This window comes from Haliaeetus leucocephalus, unplaced genomic scaffold (assembly GCF_000737465.1).
Source record: "Haliaeetus leucocephalus isolate CR32 unplaced genomic scaffold, Haliaeetus_leucocephalus-4.0 Scaffold195, whole genome shotgun sequence".
NCBI classification, from domain to species: Eukaryota; Metazoa; Chordata; class Aves; order Accipitriformes; family Accipitridae; genus Haliaeetus; species Haliaeetus leucocephalus.
The window spans coordinates 3686179-3703880 of NW_010972631.1; the positions used below are offsets into that span (position 1 = coordinate 3686179).

Sequence of the window (17702 nt, forward strand, 5' to 3'; positions counted from 1 at the left end):
ATTCATCTCCAAGCAGTGCCTACTGCTTACCCTTTTAATAGATTTTGAAAGTTGTGGATAAGAACAAAAAGCTGCAACCATGCATGAAGTTTCCTAGAAAAAATAAAATCACAGAAGACGACTGGCAGTAGCCAAAATTATAACTATTGCTTGCATGCTCCAAGCACATCTACCATGATATCATTTTAAGGCAGCAACTCTCAAGCTACAGATCAGCAGTGGAACCAAAATTAGAACTGTAAATTGAAGACTTTACAAACTGTAAAAAGGAATGTCCATCTAAAATGTCACATTTTACAGTAATCCAGAACTGTCAACATTTTAAGCACATTTCTGTATCTGTATCTGAATGTGTTCACCGATAAGTGAACATATTCACACTTCACAAAACCCACCATTTTTATTTTGTTTTCTAATGCAACTGTAGCTAGATGAATTGTTTGCAAGAGCTGTTCCTTTAATAGGAGCAGAGTTAAATTAATTAATTTCTTATCTGGTGTGATTTTTATTGGACAGCAGTTTATAATTTCCATGTATTGCACAAAGTGATCTATGTGCAGATCAATCCAAAATTGCTAAAATGAAGCTAAAAACATACTTGATGTCAGGTGTGGCTATTACAAAATATGACAAAGAAAACATTTTGGATCCATACAGTAAAAAGGAACATCTGAAAATTTAGATTCTACTCTCAAGGTTCAGTTTGCATAATTTATATTTATCACCCCAATATTAATTAGTGTCAAATCCCATGCCAGCAATATTCTTAAAATCTATGAGAAAGTAGTTTAGTTTCCAAAAAGCAAACCAATTGATACAGAAGGAAACTTTTCTGAGAGCAACAGCAAACAGTAACACACACAAAGCATGAATACAATTACTTATAATTTTTTTTGGGGAAAAAAATATTAATATTTTAAAAGCAAACAACAAAGAAGAGTGCAGCTTACCAACTTCAGGCTTCCCAGGATGTAATTCCGAAGTACGGTTTCCTTCAGCAATGTAAACAGGAAAGCTTGAACATTCAAGATACAGCTGACAAGCAGCAATGAAGGCAGGAAGGTATTCTTTAGGTGTTTTTTTCTTGTTTGTTTTCTTCACCTTAGCATCAACTTGTGATTCTCTGTCCCATTTTGTGGTCTGTCCTTGCTCTCTAGTGGGGTCTACTGGAAGCTCTGCCCCTAAGGGCTGAGACAAGGAATTACTCTGAATTATATACAGGTTGATCAATCTGGTTAAAAACTGCTGGACATACTCCAAACAGCACTGCATTGCAGTCTTTTGGATCGTCTTCCCACTTCGAGTTGCTGTCCCCTGTGTCATCATGGAAGGAGGCTGTACAATGGTTTCCTCAGATCCTACAGTTGATGCTGTCTCGGTCTCTGAGGATGTGCTACCAATAATAGGAATGCCCAGTGCACTGTGACCTTCATTCAGTGCTCTATCAATGTCATCAGTTGTATCTGCCTGGTATTGTACAAACTCAGTGAACCCACTTTCTGATGATCGACTGCTTGGAGGATTTTCACCATCTTCAAACACTTCATTAGGATTTTCAAGTGAGACTGACGGCACCTGAGTGAGATAAAAGTTCAATGATTGTTCAAAATGGGTGATTCAGGTTCTAGAGAGAAAATATTTATTTGCTTCTCCATTTGAAAGTAACAATTTTATTCCACAGTTTTAAATCTATTCATATAAATATATTTTATGCAAAGTTATGTTTGGTGTTTCAGTAAGCTTGCCAGTCGAAGCTAACTGTTAAAAAAAAAAAAAGGCATTGTTTATCAAGTAGAATACTTAAAATATTACTGCTTTTAACATTTTCTTCATATCATAATCATGTCTATTTTTTATGAAGGAATGCTGAAATGCATAGGCACAGGTATTATTAATTTATACAGCACCATAAACTAAAATATTCATACATCAAAGAAAACCCCTCACTCTCAGCAGGAAGCAGGACATAGAACTATGTTGCTTATGGTCACTTTAAGCTAGCAAGATTCTTTTAATACTTTAGATTTTAGCATGTTCTAAAAAAGGACTAGATATTTATCTGTTAATCAGAAACTGCTGCAGTCATAAAGGAGTAAAAAATGCCTGCAGGCAAAGGAGACAAAAAGAAGATGTCAGCCAAAAAGAACAGGAATACTTGAGAGAATAGGAAAAAGTATAAACTTCTCTGATCACACTTTTGAAGTTCCCACTGTACAAGTAAATAACCACATTAAATCATTTTAACCTAATAACTATCTAGATATACTACTAATAGAAGAACCATAATTATTAAAGTTTTGTCTCATTAGGAAGGCAGGATCAGTGTCATTTGATGTCAAAACACCTTAAAGTGAACTGCGGAACTATAAATGAAGAAGAAAATCTTTCGTAATCTAAAAACATTTTTCCCACTTCCACATTTATACTAATAAAGCCAGCTCAATTTCTCAATAAAATTTATGCTCTTTGACTTAAGAAATTGTCTACTAAATGTGGATGGAATCTTAATTCATAGATGTATATATGGTACAAATTCAACTAGTGTCTTCCTTTTTATATACCAATCCTGAGATTTGGAAGTTGAGGATTTCTTTCGAATACAAAGTTGTAATTATAAAAGAAGAAATAAACTTTCATTTAAAAACTACTAACTATTTGCAACTAGAAAGAAAAAAAAAATCTCCTAGAAACAAGAAAGAATGGTTGTTCCAGCAACAACAGTTCTTCATGACTCATTGTGTGCCTTAATTCCTTATCAGTTCAGAATATGCACAAATCTGATGAATGATTTCTATTCAAAAAGAACCCATAGCAGCTTTCTGGGCTGCTCTAACCCCCTGTAGTCTTGTTGGTAACTGGTAGCACAGTCTCTGTGTCCTGGTGAGAATGAGAAACAACTTGTAGTGGTTTAAGCCCAGCCAGTAAGTAAGCACCACACAGCCGCTCACTCACCCCCCCCTCCACCCAGTGGGATGGGGGAGAAAATCGGAAGGAAAAAGGTAAAACTCATGGGCTGAGGTAAGAACAGTTTAGTAGAACAGAAAGGAAGAAACTAATAATGATAATAACAACAATAATAAAATGACAATAATAATAAAAGGATTGGAATATACAAAAAAAGTGACGCACAATGCAATTGCTCACCACCTGCCAACTGGTGCCCAGTTAGTTCCCGAGCCACCCCCTCCCCACCAACTCCCCCCAGTTTACATACTGGACATGACGTCACATGGTATGGAATACCTCTTTGGCCAGTTTGGGTCAGCTGCCCTGGCTGTGTCCCCTCCCAACTTCTTGTGCCCCTCCAGTCTTCTTGCTGGCTGGGCATGAGAAGCTGAAAAATCCTTGACTTAATCTAAACACTACTAATCAAGAACTGAAAACATCAGTGTGATATCAACATTCTTCTCATCCTGAACCCAAAACATAGCACTGTACCAGCTACTAGAAAGAAAATTAACTCTATCCCAGCTGAAACCAGGACACAACTTAAACAAAATCCATGGATCAGTGGGAGTAAATGCAGGGAAAGAATATGTCCACATACTTCTCATTTAGCTATCTTACCAGCAATGGCAGATGTTGCCCGAGATCTAACAAGCCCAGAAGTTGTCTTGCTATCTGACATCCTAATCACTAGCGGTCTTAAATACAGAATTTGAGCATAATCTAAAAATCTGAATAACTTTGTCATGAATAAAAACAGAGACACCATTATAAATGGTGAATTGCATCTAGCTTTACCAGAGATGGAGTAAGAATGAAAATGAAAATTTGAGATAGCTTTCACTGTATCCTGTGTTAATATATACTAAAAAACTTGGAAAGACCTAAAGAGTGACCCTGTTTTATAAAATACAATGTAAAAGAGATCACAAACATGGTAATTAATGTCACTCTATCTCTTAACAGAAGCCATGGACACATATGAGTCAGTTGTAATTGAAAGAAAAAGGCCACTGAAGGTTCAAAGGGCAACATTCAATAGAAACAGGCTTTATTAAAAAAAAAAAAAGCAGCAAAAGAACAAGAACAGGCAGGTATCAGCTGGCTAAAAAGACTAAGGATAGGATCCTGCATAAAGGATGTTGGAGTCCTAATGGACAACATAAACATGAGCCAGCAGTGGACCCTTCTGGTAAAGAAGGCCAATGACATACAGGACCGTATCAGCAAAAGTATAGCCAGCATGTCAAGAGAAGTGATCAGTCCCCTCTGCTCAGCAGGTTTAAGACCACATCTGGAACACTGTGTCCAAGTTTGCACTCATTAGTACAAAACGAACATTGAAGTACCGAGCAGAGTCCAGTGGAGGGCCACCACAGGAGCACCCGACATGAAAGGAAAGCTCAGAGTTGGATTTGTTCAGTCTTAAGAAAAGGAATGCTAAATTGTGGAGGGGGAAAAGGTGTCTTTATTGCTGTCTATGACTTTCCATTACATAGTTAAAAAGATGGAGGCATACTCAGAAATCCACAGTGAAAGAACAAGAGGCAACGAACACATGCTGCAACAATGGAAATTCTGATCAAATAACACAGTGCAAACAAGCTGTACAGAGAACTTGTGGAATCTTCACCCTTGGAGTTACTCAAAATTAAGCTGGATATGATGCTGAGTGACCTGACCTAGCTTTAAAGTAGAATCTAACTTTGAAATCAGCCCTGCTTTGAGCAGTGACCTGCAACTGTCACTTCCAACCTAAATTATTCTATGATGTTCCTCTAGTCTCTTCAGCTGGAGAATAAGAATTTCAAGGAATGTCACTTATACCTTACAGAGCCATGGTTGTGTAGACCAAACTAGACAATGTAAAAGAGAAAGAGAAAATGCTGCAGGCTGGTTTGTTTCTTCTATTTCTTTATTAAATGATTCTAAGAACTTAACAGTGACAGTAAAATAACTGATTGGTATTAATCTGATGCTCTTAAACTGGGTGAGAGGAGAATTTACATATGCCTGATACATAACCAAAATGGAGAATTCTTTTGAGTCCAGTTACTCTACATAAGACTCTTGAAGTGCATTACAGCTTCAAACCTTAGCTGATTAGTTCATTCTCAGGCCCTCATTCTGATGCGATTTATACATGTATAATATTAAATCTAGATAAAAATCCTTAAGAATCAAGACCTTTTACCACAATGAAGTGCACAACTATAATTTCTTTTGATGATCCAAGTTTAACATATATTGTTGTATATTAAACTAAATCTAATCAAAGACTTGTAGGTGGTTCTGCACAAAAGTAGAAAGCCCACTTTTCCTTTCCACAGAAAAAGAATTTTTCCAAGATGCTGCAAAACATAATTAGTTACCTTTTTATTTTCCCATTCTTTGATGGAGCTGCTGTGTCCACTAGGAAGCTGCAGGATACCATCTGTACCAGCAGATAGCAGTGGAGGTTGAACCTTACTAAGGATCTTCGAGCAGAGTCTGAGAGAATCAGTAAGCTCAGATAAGTGCAATGTATGAAGATGGCTCGTCAACGCAGAAATCATCCTGAGCAACAGCTGAGGCAAGTGCTCTGTCTGTATTTCGATATAAGTCTCCTAACGAAGTAATAGCAAAAATCATTAATTGTAACACCAGATTCCACCCTGAAAGTTATTTTCTATAACAGTGCTACCTATCATTTGCTTAACTGTGCTCTAAACATGTGGAACATGGAAAAAGGAAAATTAATATCTTAATATCCAAGAATAAGAAATACATGCTTTACTTACAAAATATTTACAAAATTAACTTTACAGTTGGGTCAGCAACAAATAGAAATATATCTAACTTTTTTTCAGAATTTTACATCTTGTTCATTACACAGCAAACACATTACAAAACATAATAAAGCTAAAGAATGCTACTACTATTATTTTAATAACCTTAATATAAAATCTTAAGAATGAAAGATAAACAAGTTATTAAGAACTAAAGGGAAAACAGGCTGATTGCCATACCTGACACAGCACTCTCATACTTCTAGTAGGCTTTGAAATGAGAAAGCAAAGAATTGAGGAAAGACAGGTATAGAAAACAGTTCCAACAGTCTTTGCTACATTAAGCAATGCCAACAGAAAAAGAAGATACATCTTACCATGACATTTAAAGGAGCCTTAAAAGAAAGCTGCATACCTAAACTAGCATATCCAACTACAAAAGACTATACTTGTAACAAATACAGTGTAGTTTTAGAGAAAAGAAGTCGAGGACAGACAAAAATTTTCAGGTATAAGCATCATAAAACCCACTTTGGTTATATCCAACCACTTTATCAAGAATCATACAATGAAACCAAAATGTGTCCTAAAGGTGTCCACCAATTTATGGCAATATATTTTCAGGAAAAACAATTAATAAAGCAGATATAGTATTTCTGTAGACTGTAAACATACAGAATCCCAGTATTAGCAATGAATAAAGCAATTCTTACCAAAGAAACTATATCCAATAAAAAATCCACTAACAAGCAGAAATTTGTCAGGGGTAACTCAGATTGCTCACTACCACCTCCAGGCCCAGTTTGAAGTCTGGCATGTAATGTCCTCCTGCAAAATTCAAATAGGGTTTTACAATATTTTTCCCTCCCCCTCACATTAACAATGTTTCTGTAACTTAATGCAAAGCTGTACGCATCAGAGATAATCCCCACAAACAACAATAAAATGAGATTGATTATTTAAGTAGCTCATTTGGCCCCATTGCATGCTTTCAGAAAAAGCAGCAAGCAGCCTTTCACTGTAAACCAGTCTTCATTCATAAAATAAGGAAACTCAGGCTACAAAAAATTGCATTTGTGACTCCACCATATACAGCAATATTTACTAGTATGAGCATGGGCACCAATAATAAAATTAAGGGATAGTGTTATTGGAAGCACAGTAATTTTGAAGAGATCCAAACCCAAGGCATTAAACACTTGAGATAAAGACAACCAAAAATGAAATAGAAGGCCCATGAAGCTTTAAAGCTGTGCAAGAATAAAACAAAACAAGCTCTTCTAAACATCTGCTTCAACTCCAGCTGACTGCATTGTTTTACTATTGACAAGAATTCATAATCTGATGAGTTTTAGTGCTGAGTGAAGTAAGAACACAAATCCCCTGTGAAATCATGTTGCAATCTGACTATATTACAAGCAAAGGATATGAACAAAGGAATAAAATTTTGTTTCTCCAATTCATTTATTCTGCTGGGGGTGGTGGTGAGGGCAGTGTCACATTTTCAGTAATAGTTAGTTATGCTAATCCTTTCCCTCTGTTTTGGAAGGGTTCATGAACATATATGCCAGGACTGGAAAATGGATTTATTTGAAATAATAGAAGCATTACAGAAACCAAGTCTGAAACAGTGACATTAAGTATTTATCAAAAGATTTAAAAAATATTTTAAAAATCATATTTAAATTGCATTCTGTCAGTAACCTACGTTTGAAAAGTAGAACTCTCCTTAACCCATACCTCCATTGGGTTACTGTATCTCTCTAATAACAGATAATTTTCTTCTTAAAACTAGCAGCCTGCTTTACAGTTCAGTGAAATGGTCCCTTTGTGTAAGTCATAACACAAATTCTTTTTCACATTCTGTGCTCCTACCCAGAAAGACCTACAATTTCATAAATTACTCACAGATTTGTTCAACTGTAATACCTCATAAAGGATGACTTGAATTCAACTCACTGAACCCTTATCAAAAATAGCTTTGAGAGAAGGCTCAATAGCAGTGAGCAACACTTACACAGTAGAAAACACTAGATACAAGAAATCCTATTTTTAATTTTTAGTGGGTAAAACTAATAAGAAAGAGCCTAAGACAAATTCAGAGGGATATCTGAATCACTTTAAAAGTAATAACTGTGATTAGCAATCAGACTAGATGATATAAAGATAACTTACAAATTCATGGTTTAAAATCAACTGGTTTTCACTTAATGGTGTATCTTTTTAAACAGGAAGACAATAACTTATATAACACAGCAGATCATGTAGGAAAAAAAACAGAAAAAACATTCTCCAGATCCCATTTACTATTAACAAGGCAATCTGGTATCCATGCTTAGAGTAACATCTACTTATATGTAGAGAAATTCTCACCTGCTTGTTAGCTGGTTGTAGACTGCTTTCTTTACTTTTTAGCAATTCAGTGCAATACACAAAAATTAAGTCACAGACATGTTGGAAAGGATTTAATCTAGTCCAACCTCTAATACTGAGCAAGACTACTAATAATGCTAGAGAAATTCAGCCACAGTTTTGTCTAGCAGAGTCCTGGAAAACTCCCAAGGAAGCTCCACAGCCTTCCTGGGTAACCTGTTCCACTATGTTCCCCGCAAAGCTTTTCCCAAAGCCCAACCTGAACCCCTGAGGCGCTTGTTGCTGTCCTTACCATCAGCCATTACCAAAAGTATAGCTGTATCAACTTTGTAAATGCCTTTCAGAAAGTCATAGGCTGCTATTCGAGCCCGCTCTTGCCAGGCTAAAGAAACTCACCTACCTCAAACTCCCATGCAGTGTCCTATGACTCTGACCATCTTAGCAGTCCTCTGCTAGAGCCTCTTCTGTTTCTCAACACTCCTCCTCAAGCAGGGTGCCCAAAGCTAGACATGATATTCCACATGTGACCTTAGAAATGCTAAGTGAAAGGAAAAATAACTTCCTTTCACATGCTGACCACGCTCCCCCTAATGTAGCCCAAGACACAGTTTTCTTTACTTATGACAGCACACTGTGGGCTCATAGACAAGTTAGTGTCCAAATACCTTAATACGTTATTAAGCTATTCCATAAGCAATGAAAAAAAAATTTTCTACAAATTTCATTTGAAATCCCTACATCATCTATCCCTTGCAACAGCAGTAACACCTGCTCTCCGGTGGTCCTTTGGTCCCCCTACCTCCCATTAATATTTTCAGTTCTTGCTTATTTACTATGTTCCCTCCTGTAGCCCTCCTTGCTACATACAGGACTCCCACACTTTTTCTTCCCTAAAAGAGCGGGGCAAAAGATAACATATTCCACTAGCCACTCTTGGTAAAGCTGATGGGTTTGCTAGACACCCAATGAGTAATCCTGTACTGGACAGACAGAACAAAATAAACTAGCTTTGAGATCACTCTGGAGTTTTCCCTTCAGCAGAGGTGCTAATTCTGTCTTTTGACTTTACCCAGACACTGAGTTCGCGAGAACTCAAGTTGCTGAGACCACGAATCACATCTGATTGAAATTGGCCAAAAGATTAAAGTTAAAGCGATGAGGAAGAAAAAGACTTACAGACTAAATGATCACATTAGAGTAACTTCTTTGAAGAAAAAAAGCTGATGAAACAAAAGTCAACTTCAACTTTACACACACGGAGATTAAGTATTATAACCTACCTACAACATTCTTCAAACCAACGAGCAATGTAATCCCACATATAATAAGGCTCAAAGGAATTAAAGAGAAGATTGGCAGTTTTAATCAATTCTGCTGTTTTCTTGTTTTCTCTCAGTTTGCTGAAAGAAAATAAAAAGAACATTCTATATTTTTACATTTCATTTCTGAGTTAGGTAACTACACATCACAGTGAGTTTACCCACTGCCAGTTTACACTAAGAAATTTTCCTCCCCTCATCCCTACAGTGTTTGTTGCTCTAGGGCTCAGTATATTGGCAGGTTCCTCATATCAATGTCTTTTCACAGTTGCTAGGTTTCTTCTCTATCCTTTCTTCAGTATTTGTCTTCTAACCACATTTTTAAAGATCCGTTTTCCCATGATCATTCCTACAGCTGTTTCTCCCCCCAGCTTTGAACTTCCCTCTTCTCCCCATGTTTTAAGATATTCAACTCAAATCTTGACGCTCTTTTTATCCCCGTCTCTGGCTGTCTTGTAGCACTCTTCATTTTTACTCTAGAAGACAGCTCATCAGCCCACGTTTTGTTTTTTTGGGTTTTTTTGAAGAACACAGATGTAAAGAATGCCACAACTAATCTATACCATTGACATACTGACTTCTAGCTGTATCAAGCAAGCATTTTTGTCATGGATAAAGAATAAAACATATGCCAAATATTTTAGAAAAAAAAAAGCCATAGCCCTTATTGAACACAAAAGTTGCAATTAATATCAATGGATCCTGTATCATGAAGAAACCAGGTCACAGTCCCACAGGCTTCACAGTCATGGTTTCAACAACAAAAAGATATATTATTTAATACAAAATACAGTATACTCATTATTCACCTGCTTAGCTGTGTGTGGTCTTTGTTGAAAGAAGGTTCTGCCTGAAGCTCCAGTTCTGCTTTGCACTGTGTATACAATGTTCGAAACACTTCAATTAATACATCCTCTAGGATCGCAGGGCCTAGGGAGAAATACCAGCAATCACAGTCTTATGCATTATAGTACCGCTAACAGCCCACATCTAAAAACTACCCAAATCATTAGCTAGCTTTGGTCACTGAAGCCATAAAATTCCTTCTGTTCAATTTCACAAACCACCTCAATTTCAGAAGGTTTCTTTGCATTCCAGAAATACACAGGCAATTGCTATTCCCAGGAGTATACAAAGCACAAGCAGAGTTCTTTTCCCATACAATTTGTGTACAATGACTGCTGGATACAAACATGCCTAGTTCAAAAGCTATGCAGTCACGTCAGTATAGTGCATGTTCAAGCCAACACACCGTGTCTATTTGAGGGATTATTAGCTCAGCTCAGTAACATGTAAATGTGACTACATGGATTCCTGATCAAAGGTAGCTTTCAACCAAACAGTTTCAAATACCCACCCATAAGCTAGCTCATGCTGTTATAATACGGAAAATATACTCAAATATTTAAATGCAAATACGAGGTTAAATATTTTGAGCATCTTCCTTCCTTTTAATTTGAGGCATGTTTTCTTTAATTCCAGATATAGTCTGCAGGATATTTTTTGAAATAGCACCTCCTTCAGATTTGACCTAAATCTCAAGTTTGAAGAAAAAAACCCCAAACTTATTTTGAAAGGAGTTCACAAAGTGATTCTGCTTGAAATATCCTTTGCTTTTTCATGCTTTCTCCTAACCTCACTGAGCTGCCTCCAGTGAAAGTGTGCTCACTGAGTTAAGTAGATATCCTATTAGCTTCTTCCACCTCAGTTTGCTGAAAGAATCCTCATACCTCTGCTTACTTCATGAAATCTTAACATACACATTGGCTCTGAAAATTTAAACTGACCTCCAGAAATCACAAATTACTAGGAAGATGACAAATTATTGTCAGATACTTTGTTCTTTTCAGCCTGTCTTAACCACTTCCATTCAAGTTGTACTCTTTAATTGTTGTATTTTTATGCTTTTATTATCCCATCCCCAAATCTTAGGATAGACTTAAAAAATTATTTTGATCTTTTCAGTCACCTCCAAAACCGTTATTCCAAAGAAAAAGGCAAAATATTCAACACTTAACTGTTGTAAATACTTTTGCCTCATCTACTTTTGTCCCATACTCCTCTGCAGATACCTGCTAAAAAGTGCATTTAAACACTTAAAACAGGGGAAAGGAAAATTAAGAAAAAAAAAAACCAACACCAAATAAACCACCAAACAAATGACCCACAAAGCCAAAAAAATACTGGCTTCCTCTGGATAAATTCTTCCAAGAAAAAAAAAAAAGTTTTCTTGTTAATATCTCTTATCTCTGTGTATATTAGAAGAAAGAGCAGATTATTCCGAAAAGCAACAGCTGAGATTTAAAACAGTGAAAATCACTATTTGATTAAAGAAATGGAAAAGATCCAATCTGCATTTCTTCCAACATGGAGTCAGTTCTCTTTACGACTTTAGTGTTGAAAGTAGAAGAAATTGCACTTGGTAAAAGGTAAATCTAATTAATACATTAAATTATTAGTTTGGAAGATCTAAGAAATCTAGCTAACCCGCCAGTACTAAGAAAACAGTTTTTTCAATTTGACCATCAAGAGAGAAAAATTCTCAAAGGAAAACCATGTAAAGCAATTTAAAGACTAGAAATAATATTAAGTAGTATGAAAATTACCTAGTTCAGGCTTATCCAGCAAACTGATAAGAATTCGAAAAGGCTTTAAGTCTTGCATTAATGTGCTTTCTTCTCCATGCCCATTAACTTGTAATATTCCAACCATTGCCTATGAAGATCAAAAGCATATAACAACAACAAAACCAGAAAACAGTTTTTTTAAAGAAAGATGCAATAAAAAAAGCTGCATATAAAGGGAAAATTCTCAGTAGTTGAGACCACTATTTCATTTTACTGCAGCTCATTCTCTCCATGCTTAAGTATTCTCTCAACTTTGCCTATGAGAATATTTCTGTGGAACAGAACTTGGTAAGTTTTATATACTTAAAGTCAAAATAAAATATTATAAACAGATACCAACTCAAAATTTCAGAAGAATAAAAGAGAAGAGATGAAAAGTGATGAAGAAATTGTTTGAGAAGGTAAGGCATGTAGATATTAAGGGCTTAAATAATAATCTGTCCATCTAGGATATACCCACCTATGTGGCAGAAAACTTTCTTGACTAAGTTGAGTAGAAAGCAATGACAACTTCAAAACAAATGGGAAAACTGAGTTTCTACACTGAAGCAGTTTAGGGAACGAGCTGCAGAATTAAAAAAAGTCCAATGAAAGTGCCAGAAATTTTGCTTAGTTTTCTCTGTGGCTGGCTTTACTGTCTGAATCAGAACTAGTTTCTTTTAGAGCTTCTTGAAAAGGAGGACAAAGAAGAGAAAGAAGAGAGATGGGAAAGAAGAGAGGCAGGAAAACAGGTTTGACCTCGCTATCTGCTATAAACCAAGTATTATCAGCCAGTATCCTGAAAGAAAAGTCTTCTGTACTTGAATATGCCTTTAGAAAGTCAGAATTTTCAGTACATTGTATCAATGAATAAGATGGGGGTGGACTGGATAAAAGAACAAAGAGACTGCTAGGGAAGAAGGCAGAAAGGAGAAATGCTTTTGAAATCTTTCAAAAGACAGCAAATGGTTTTAGAAGGCATATGCAATTTGTGTTATGTAGAGCAAACCACTGATTTTAACATCCGTAAAAAAATTTTAAAGCAAAAAACAAGTGAATAATCTCTGTTATAAAAAACAGCCACTCTCTATTCTACTGTAGCAGTAGTGCCTGCTACCAAAAAAATAAAAAAATAAAAAAAATAAAATGGACTATATCAACTCTTCACTGTTGTTCAGTCTTTTCAGACAGAGAAGCTTTAAGGACTGAGTAAGCTAGAAAGATAGACAGGTTTAAAAGGAAGACCACAATCTATTAACAAATGCCTAAATGTTGCTAAAAGCTCACCACATTTTGTATAAAACATACATGTCAAACTGCATCTCATTCAGGCCTCTCCTCTACACTTGAATAATTTCCAAATCATCTGCCATGAGAGGCAGAAGGGTGACAAGAGAAGGGTGAGAGAATGCCAACGAGGTGCTTGCTGCACTGGAATTCTGGGGTCTCTTCCTCATCAGCAGAACAGCAGATCTCATTCAGGTAAAACTGAAAGTGCTAGCTCTATGCTAGATATCAGCTTTAAGTTGTGAAAAGCTAAATATTCTTATCTCGGCTACTAATATTGTAATGCCCACTCCCATTCCCATATATAGCACCGCAATTCTGACTGAATAACAGAAAAATCCTGACCTTATCAATTTGCTTTAATGATGAAACATGTTCCTGATTTCAAGATCAGACTCACAGCATCTTGAAAGACGTGTATACTTTAATTACTGTGAGAGCACAGTTCTTGAGGTCAGATGATCTCAGCTCACTTAACAAGGCTTTAAGGGTCAAATAGTATGACTACCAATTTGCTCGTCTATTCCTGACTGCCAGAGGACAGCAGAAAAGATGTCCCCCTTGCTTAGAGAGGACGAAGACCCTTCTTACTCAGACCTTCTAAATACTATCTGATCAAATTTTTCCAGTTCCCAAGACACAGAAAAGTTTCCTTATCTACAGAAGTAGAAGAGAATTCTCCAACTCCATTTTATGAAAGAACAGGCTCCAGTGCACTGGGCTCATAATCAATTATCTTCCATGTGTGCTACATTCATAGTGGAAGAGGGACAAATCTAGTATTTGTCCTGATCATACTGTTATCCTAAACAAACACATTATCCCATGTCTTCATTTTTCCACTGAGGAAGTTTTAGAAGAGTAGGACACAACACCATAAAAAGACAGAAGTTACATGGCCACATTGAAGTGGCAAGTCAAAAGATAAAGATACAGTAACTTTGATCAGCATCCATTTATGAAGATACATGCGACAATAAAACATCGTATAGCTACCTGGACTAACATTTCCTTAGAGAAGGTGTTGAAATAGTAAGTGGCATGCTCCTCAGGATTGCTGTGCCTTGTACTTCTGGGTCCTGTAAGGGCACCATTGTTATCAAAACCTTCAAGCAAACAAAAGACAAGGCAAATGAATACTTGTCTCAATAGAATAATTTTGCCAATTTCTTTAAACTAGAAATCAACACACTGGCACTGATAACTTACCAAGATGAAGTCCAAGTAATGTTGGCAAGAGAAAGATGGATTTCATAGAGTTTAATACAGGAAACTAAGTGATACTTCCATGCAAGCAGTTTGCACACAACTTACAAACTTTAGTTTTATGCAACATTATAAACCAAATTACTTCTTGTACAAAAGAAACAAATGTTCACAAACACTGCATGAACCACATAGTCCTAGAGTATCTTCAAAAAAACCTATCCCACAAAAATATTTCAATATTAATATTATTATGAGAACACAAAATTCAGTATTTTAAATATACAGAGATGACCACCAAAACACGCTGATATGACTAAGGCACTTAGAGAGACTATCAGTCACATTACACAAAATCAATATTTTAAATTCAAAATTACATGAAGGGGACAGAACTTTGTTTTGTAAGTTTCTATCTTTTCTTTTACCAAGTAAATATTTTAATCTACAAAAAATAGGCCTAAGGAAAAAAATAAAAATTAAAAAAAAAACAAAACAAAACAGTCAAGAAGTCAGTCAGGATATCACTCTGTTCCACAGAAGACTTTTCCACAGTTTTTGTCCTGAATTGACAAAAATAGAATGAAAGCCTGAGAAGATACATTCCCTTTAGCAGCAACTTAAAACAATAATTGTTAACAATGGTTAAACTAACCTGGATTTAAAGATATGTAACATGATTTTTATGCCTAGGGAATGTTAATAGACCACTCCCAGCTATAAAACAACAGGAAGGAATACCCGACATCAGAATTAAATAACGTCATATAGAACATCAGACTTCAAAGAGTCCTCCAGCATAACTGACTCCCCTGTCCCAATGTTTTATATTAGAAGTAGAATATCACGGTAATATAAAAGCAGCACAGTGTCAAAAGAAAAACAAGCAAAAAAGCTATACTGCCAGAAGGTCTGTCCAAATATATAGTGAATGGAGGCACTAGCTGTTCACTAAACAGGACCAGGAACAGTCACTGTAAAACTATCTTCTGAAGTTATATTATCTTTCAGTGGAGACTATGCTCATGAAATAGTTGTAGAAGAAGGTTCCACAACTAAAAAAGCAGCATGATATTTTAAATACATAAAATATCTTTTTCAATGACAGCAAAAAACATATATAATCCACCAAATCTAGATGAAACATTAGTGCAGTTTTTAATCTGGAAATTATTTTTTCCCTAAATTGGAAAATGTAGGTATGGACCATGACCATGCATTTCACTGTCTTTCTTTAAAGATGAGTAATTTGCAAGTCAGTGTCTTGAGAAATGATTAACTAAAGAAGCCAGGATTTTTTCATATTTATCTTCTAAATCCCTGCAACTTCTACAGCAACAAACCCAATCCCCTCATGCAAAACACTGTTGCTGACTTCATCCCTCCCTTTGTAATTTCAATTCTCTCTCAAGTACCTTAACTACTTACTTCCTTGCTCCCCAATCACCCACAAGCTACCTGCCTCTGATGTCTTAACTATCAGCTGGAAAAGATGCAAGAGCTGCTGGGAAGGGTTCTGGGTAGCCTGAGCAGCACATATGTGCTTGCTGGTGAGCTGGGAAGTGAATGGGACTGGGACTGTAAAACAGTCTTCCCCTCAAGTAGAGAAACCACTTTATGTCTCTCCATTCAGTCTCCAGTTTCTGTGACACTCTTAGGAACTCCCATGTCAGAGATCCTGACTTCTCTCAAAGTGGGCTGAAAGCAGTCTTAAAGACTAACAGGCCAGTTTCATGTGACCACAGGCTTCATTTCCTTAAAATAACAAGGCTGAGTAAGAGTAAATGTTTTCTAAAATTTTCTAATTTCTAGTTTTCTAAATATTCCCTAAATAGTCAGTCTTCTAAATAGCTATTATTCTCTGCTACCCTCTTCTGATTACACACTGGTTTCATGTAAAAAATTAAACATGTATTGTATTGATATTCTGCCACTTAGTAGAAATAAGTGTGCATCCTGTCATTGATCAATTTTTACCCCAGAAAGGCGTTGAAATAATATTCTAGTTGTATGGAGAACCTAAGTGATCACTGATTTGCTAATTCAACCATGCAAATAGCTAATGAAGATTAAAGTTTGCATACTCAAGCCTCCATCAGTGTAATATCAACATTCTTCAACATTCTTTTATTTTCATCCCTTGTATTGCTGTTGTGTTCCAACTGCCATTTATACTCTATAATGCCTGTTCTCTGTTTTTTCTATTTTATGTTTTTAGGGAGACAAAAGTTGCCTTTCACTATCTACGCAGGCCTAGTGCACCAGGCTGTACTCCAGAATGTGGCCCATAACTGCTGCTATAGGAAAATGTACCAATAATTTATATGAACAGGAAAGAGTTCCAGCATGACATTCTTCTATCTTTTATGTCCACGGAAAGACAGAGTGCCTTTCTTCCTTATGATACAAATTAAGTACTTCATTTTTCCAAGAATCTTTCTCCACAATATGGCAAAATACTGCTAATGAACATACGATCCTTCCTCCACTTTTAGTGAACAATGAAATGAAATACAAACCTACCTAGGAGCCATGCATAAAGCCTTCGGTTGAGTGACATATCCCTGCGCAGTACTACATGAAGGGCTGCTGACAAAATTCTGATCATGTCTGGACGTGTTGCCTGAAGAAGTCAGAAATACGATTAAATTTAACTATGAAAAGTAATACTTTTTCTATGCTAGTAGCTTAACATGCACTAAAACATAGTTAATTTCATGTTCTGACATTTCTAGATTCAGAATAGTACAAGACAACATAATCTTGCTCTTAGGAAACCAAAATATGATTATTATTTGGAACAGACACTTTGTAATAGTATGCACCCTTTATGAACAGGAAAAATACTTGACTCCATTAACAGCTCATTTCTGTTACAAGACATTTCATTTTGTTTATGCCTTGGAAGCAAATTCAACTAAAATCCACTGAAAAAAAGAAAAAAAAAATCACCGAAGAATTTTAAATACTTTTCAATCTCTTACTACTTTAAATGTTTGCATCAGTCTTAATATTAAAAAAATGCTGTACTTATTATTTCACCATTTTAGCACCTGAACAGAGACACTCCAAATATTCCTACAGTAACTGATAAATGTGAACAAATCATTTCCACAGGCAAGAACACAGTTCTTTTTACAGGAAAGTGCAGGTTTTTCACAGTTTCTAACAAGTGAGGATCAACCTTGTGTATGTTT

At 36.0% G+C, this 17702-nt stretch overlaps 1 protein-coding gene across 2 annotated transcripts in view; it reads right to left on the reverse strand.

The window, feature by feature from the left end:
- DOPEY1 (dopey family member 1) overlaps positions 1-17702 on the reverse strand; it is a 69949-nt gene that overhangs the window by 32464 nt on the left and 19783 nt on the right. For both annotated transcript variants that reach the window (XM_010565745.1, XM_010565746.1), the window contains exons 7-14: positions 17029-17128; positions 14296-14405; positions 12013-12121; positions 10216-10336; positions 9368-9487; positions 6428-6542; positions 5319-5552; positions 951-1575 (exon numbers count right to left, since the gene is read on the reverse strand). In XM_010565745.1, coding sequence (XP_010564047.1) covers positions 951-1575; positions 5319-5552; positions 6428-6542; positions 9368-9487; positions 10216-10336; positions 12013-12121; positions 14296-14405; positions 17029-17128 — 1534 coding nt within the window. The remainder of the gene's footprint in view (positions 1-950; positions 1576-5318; positions 5553-6427; positions 6543-9367; positions 9488-10215; positions 10337-12012; positions 12122-14295; positions 14406-17028; positions 17129-17702) is intronic.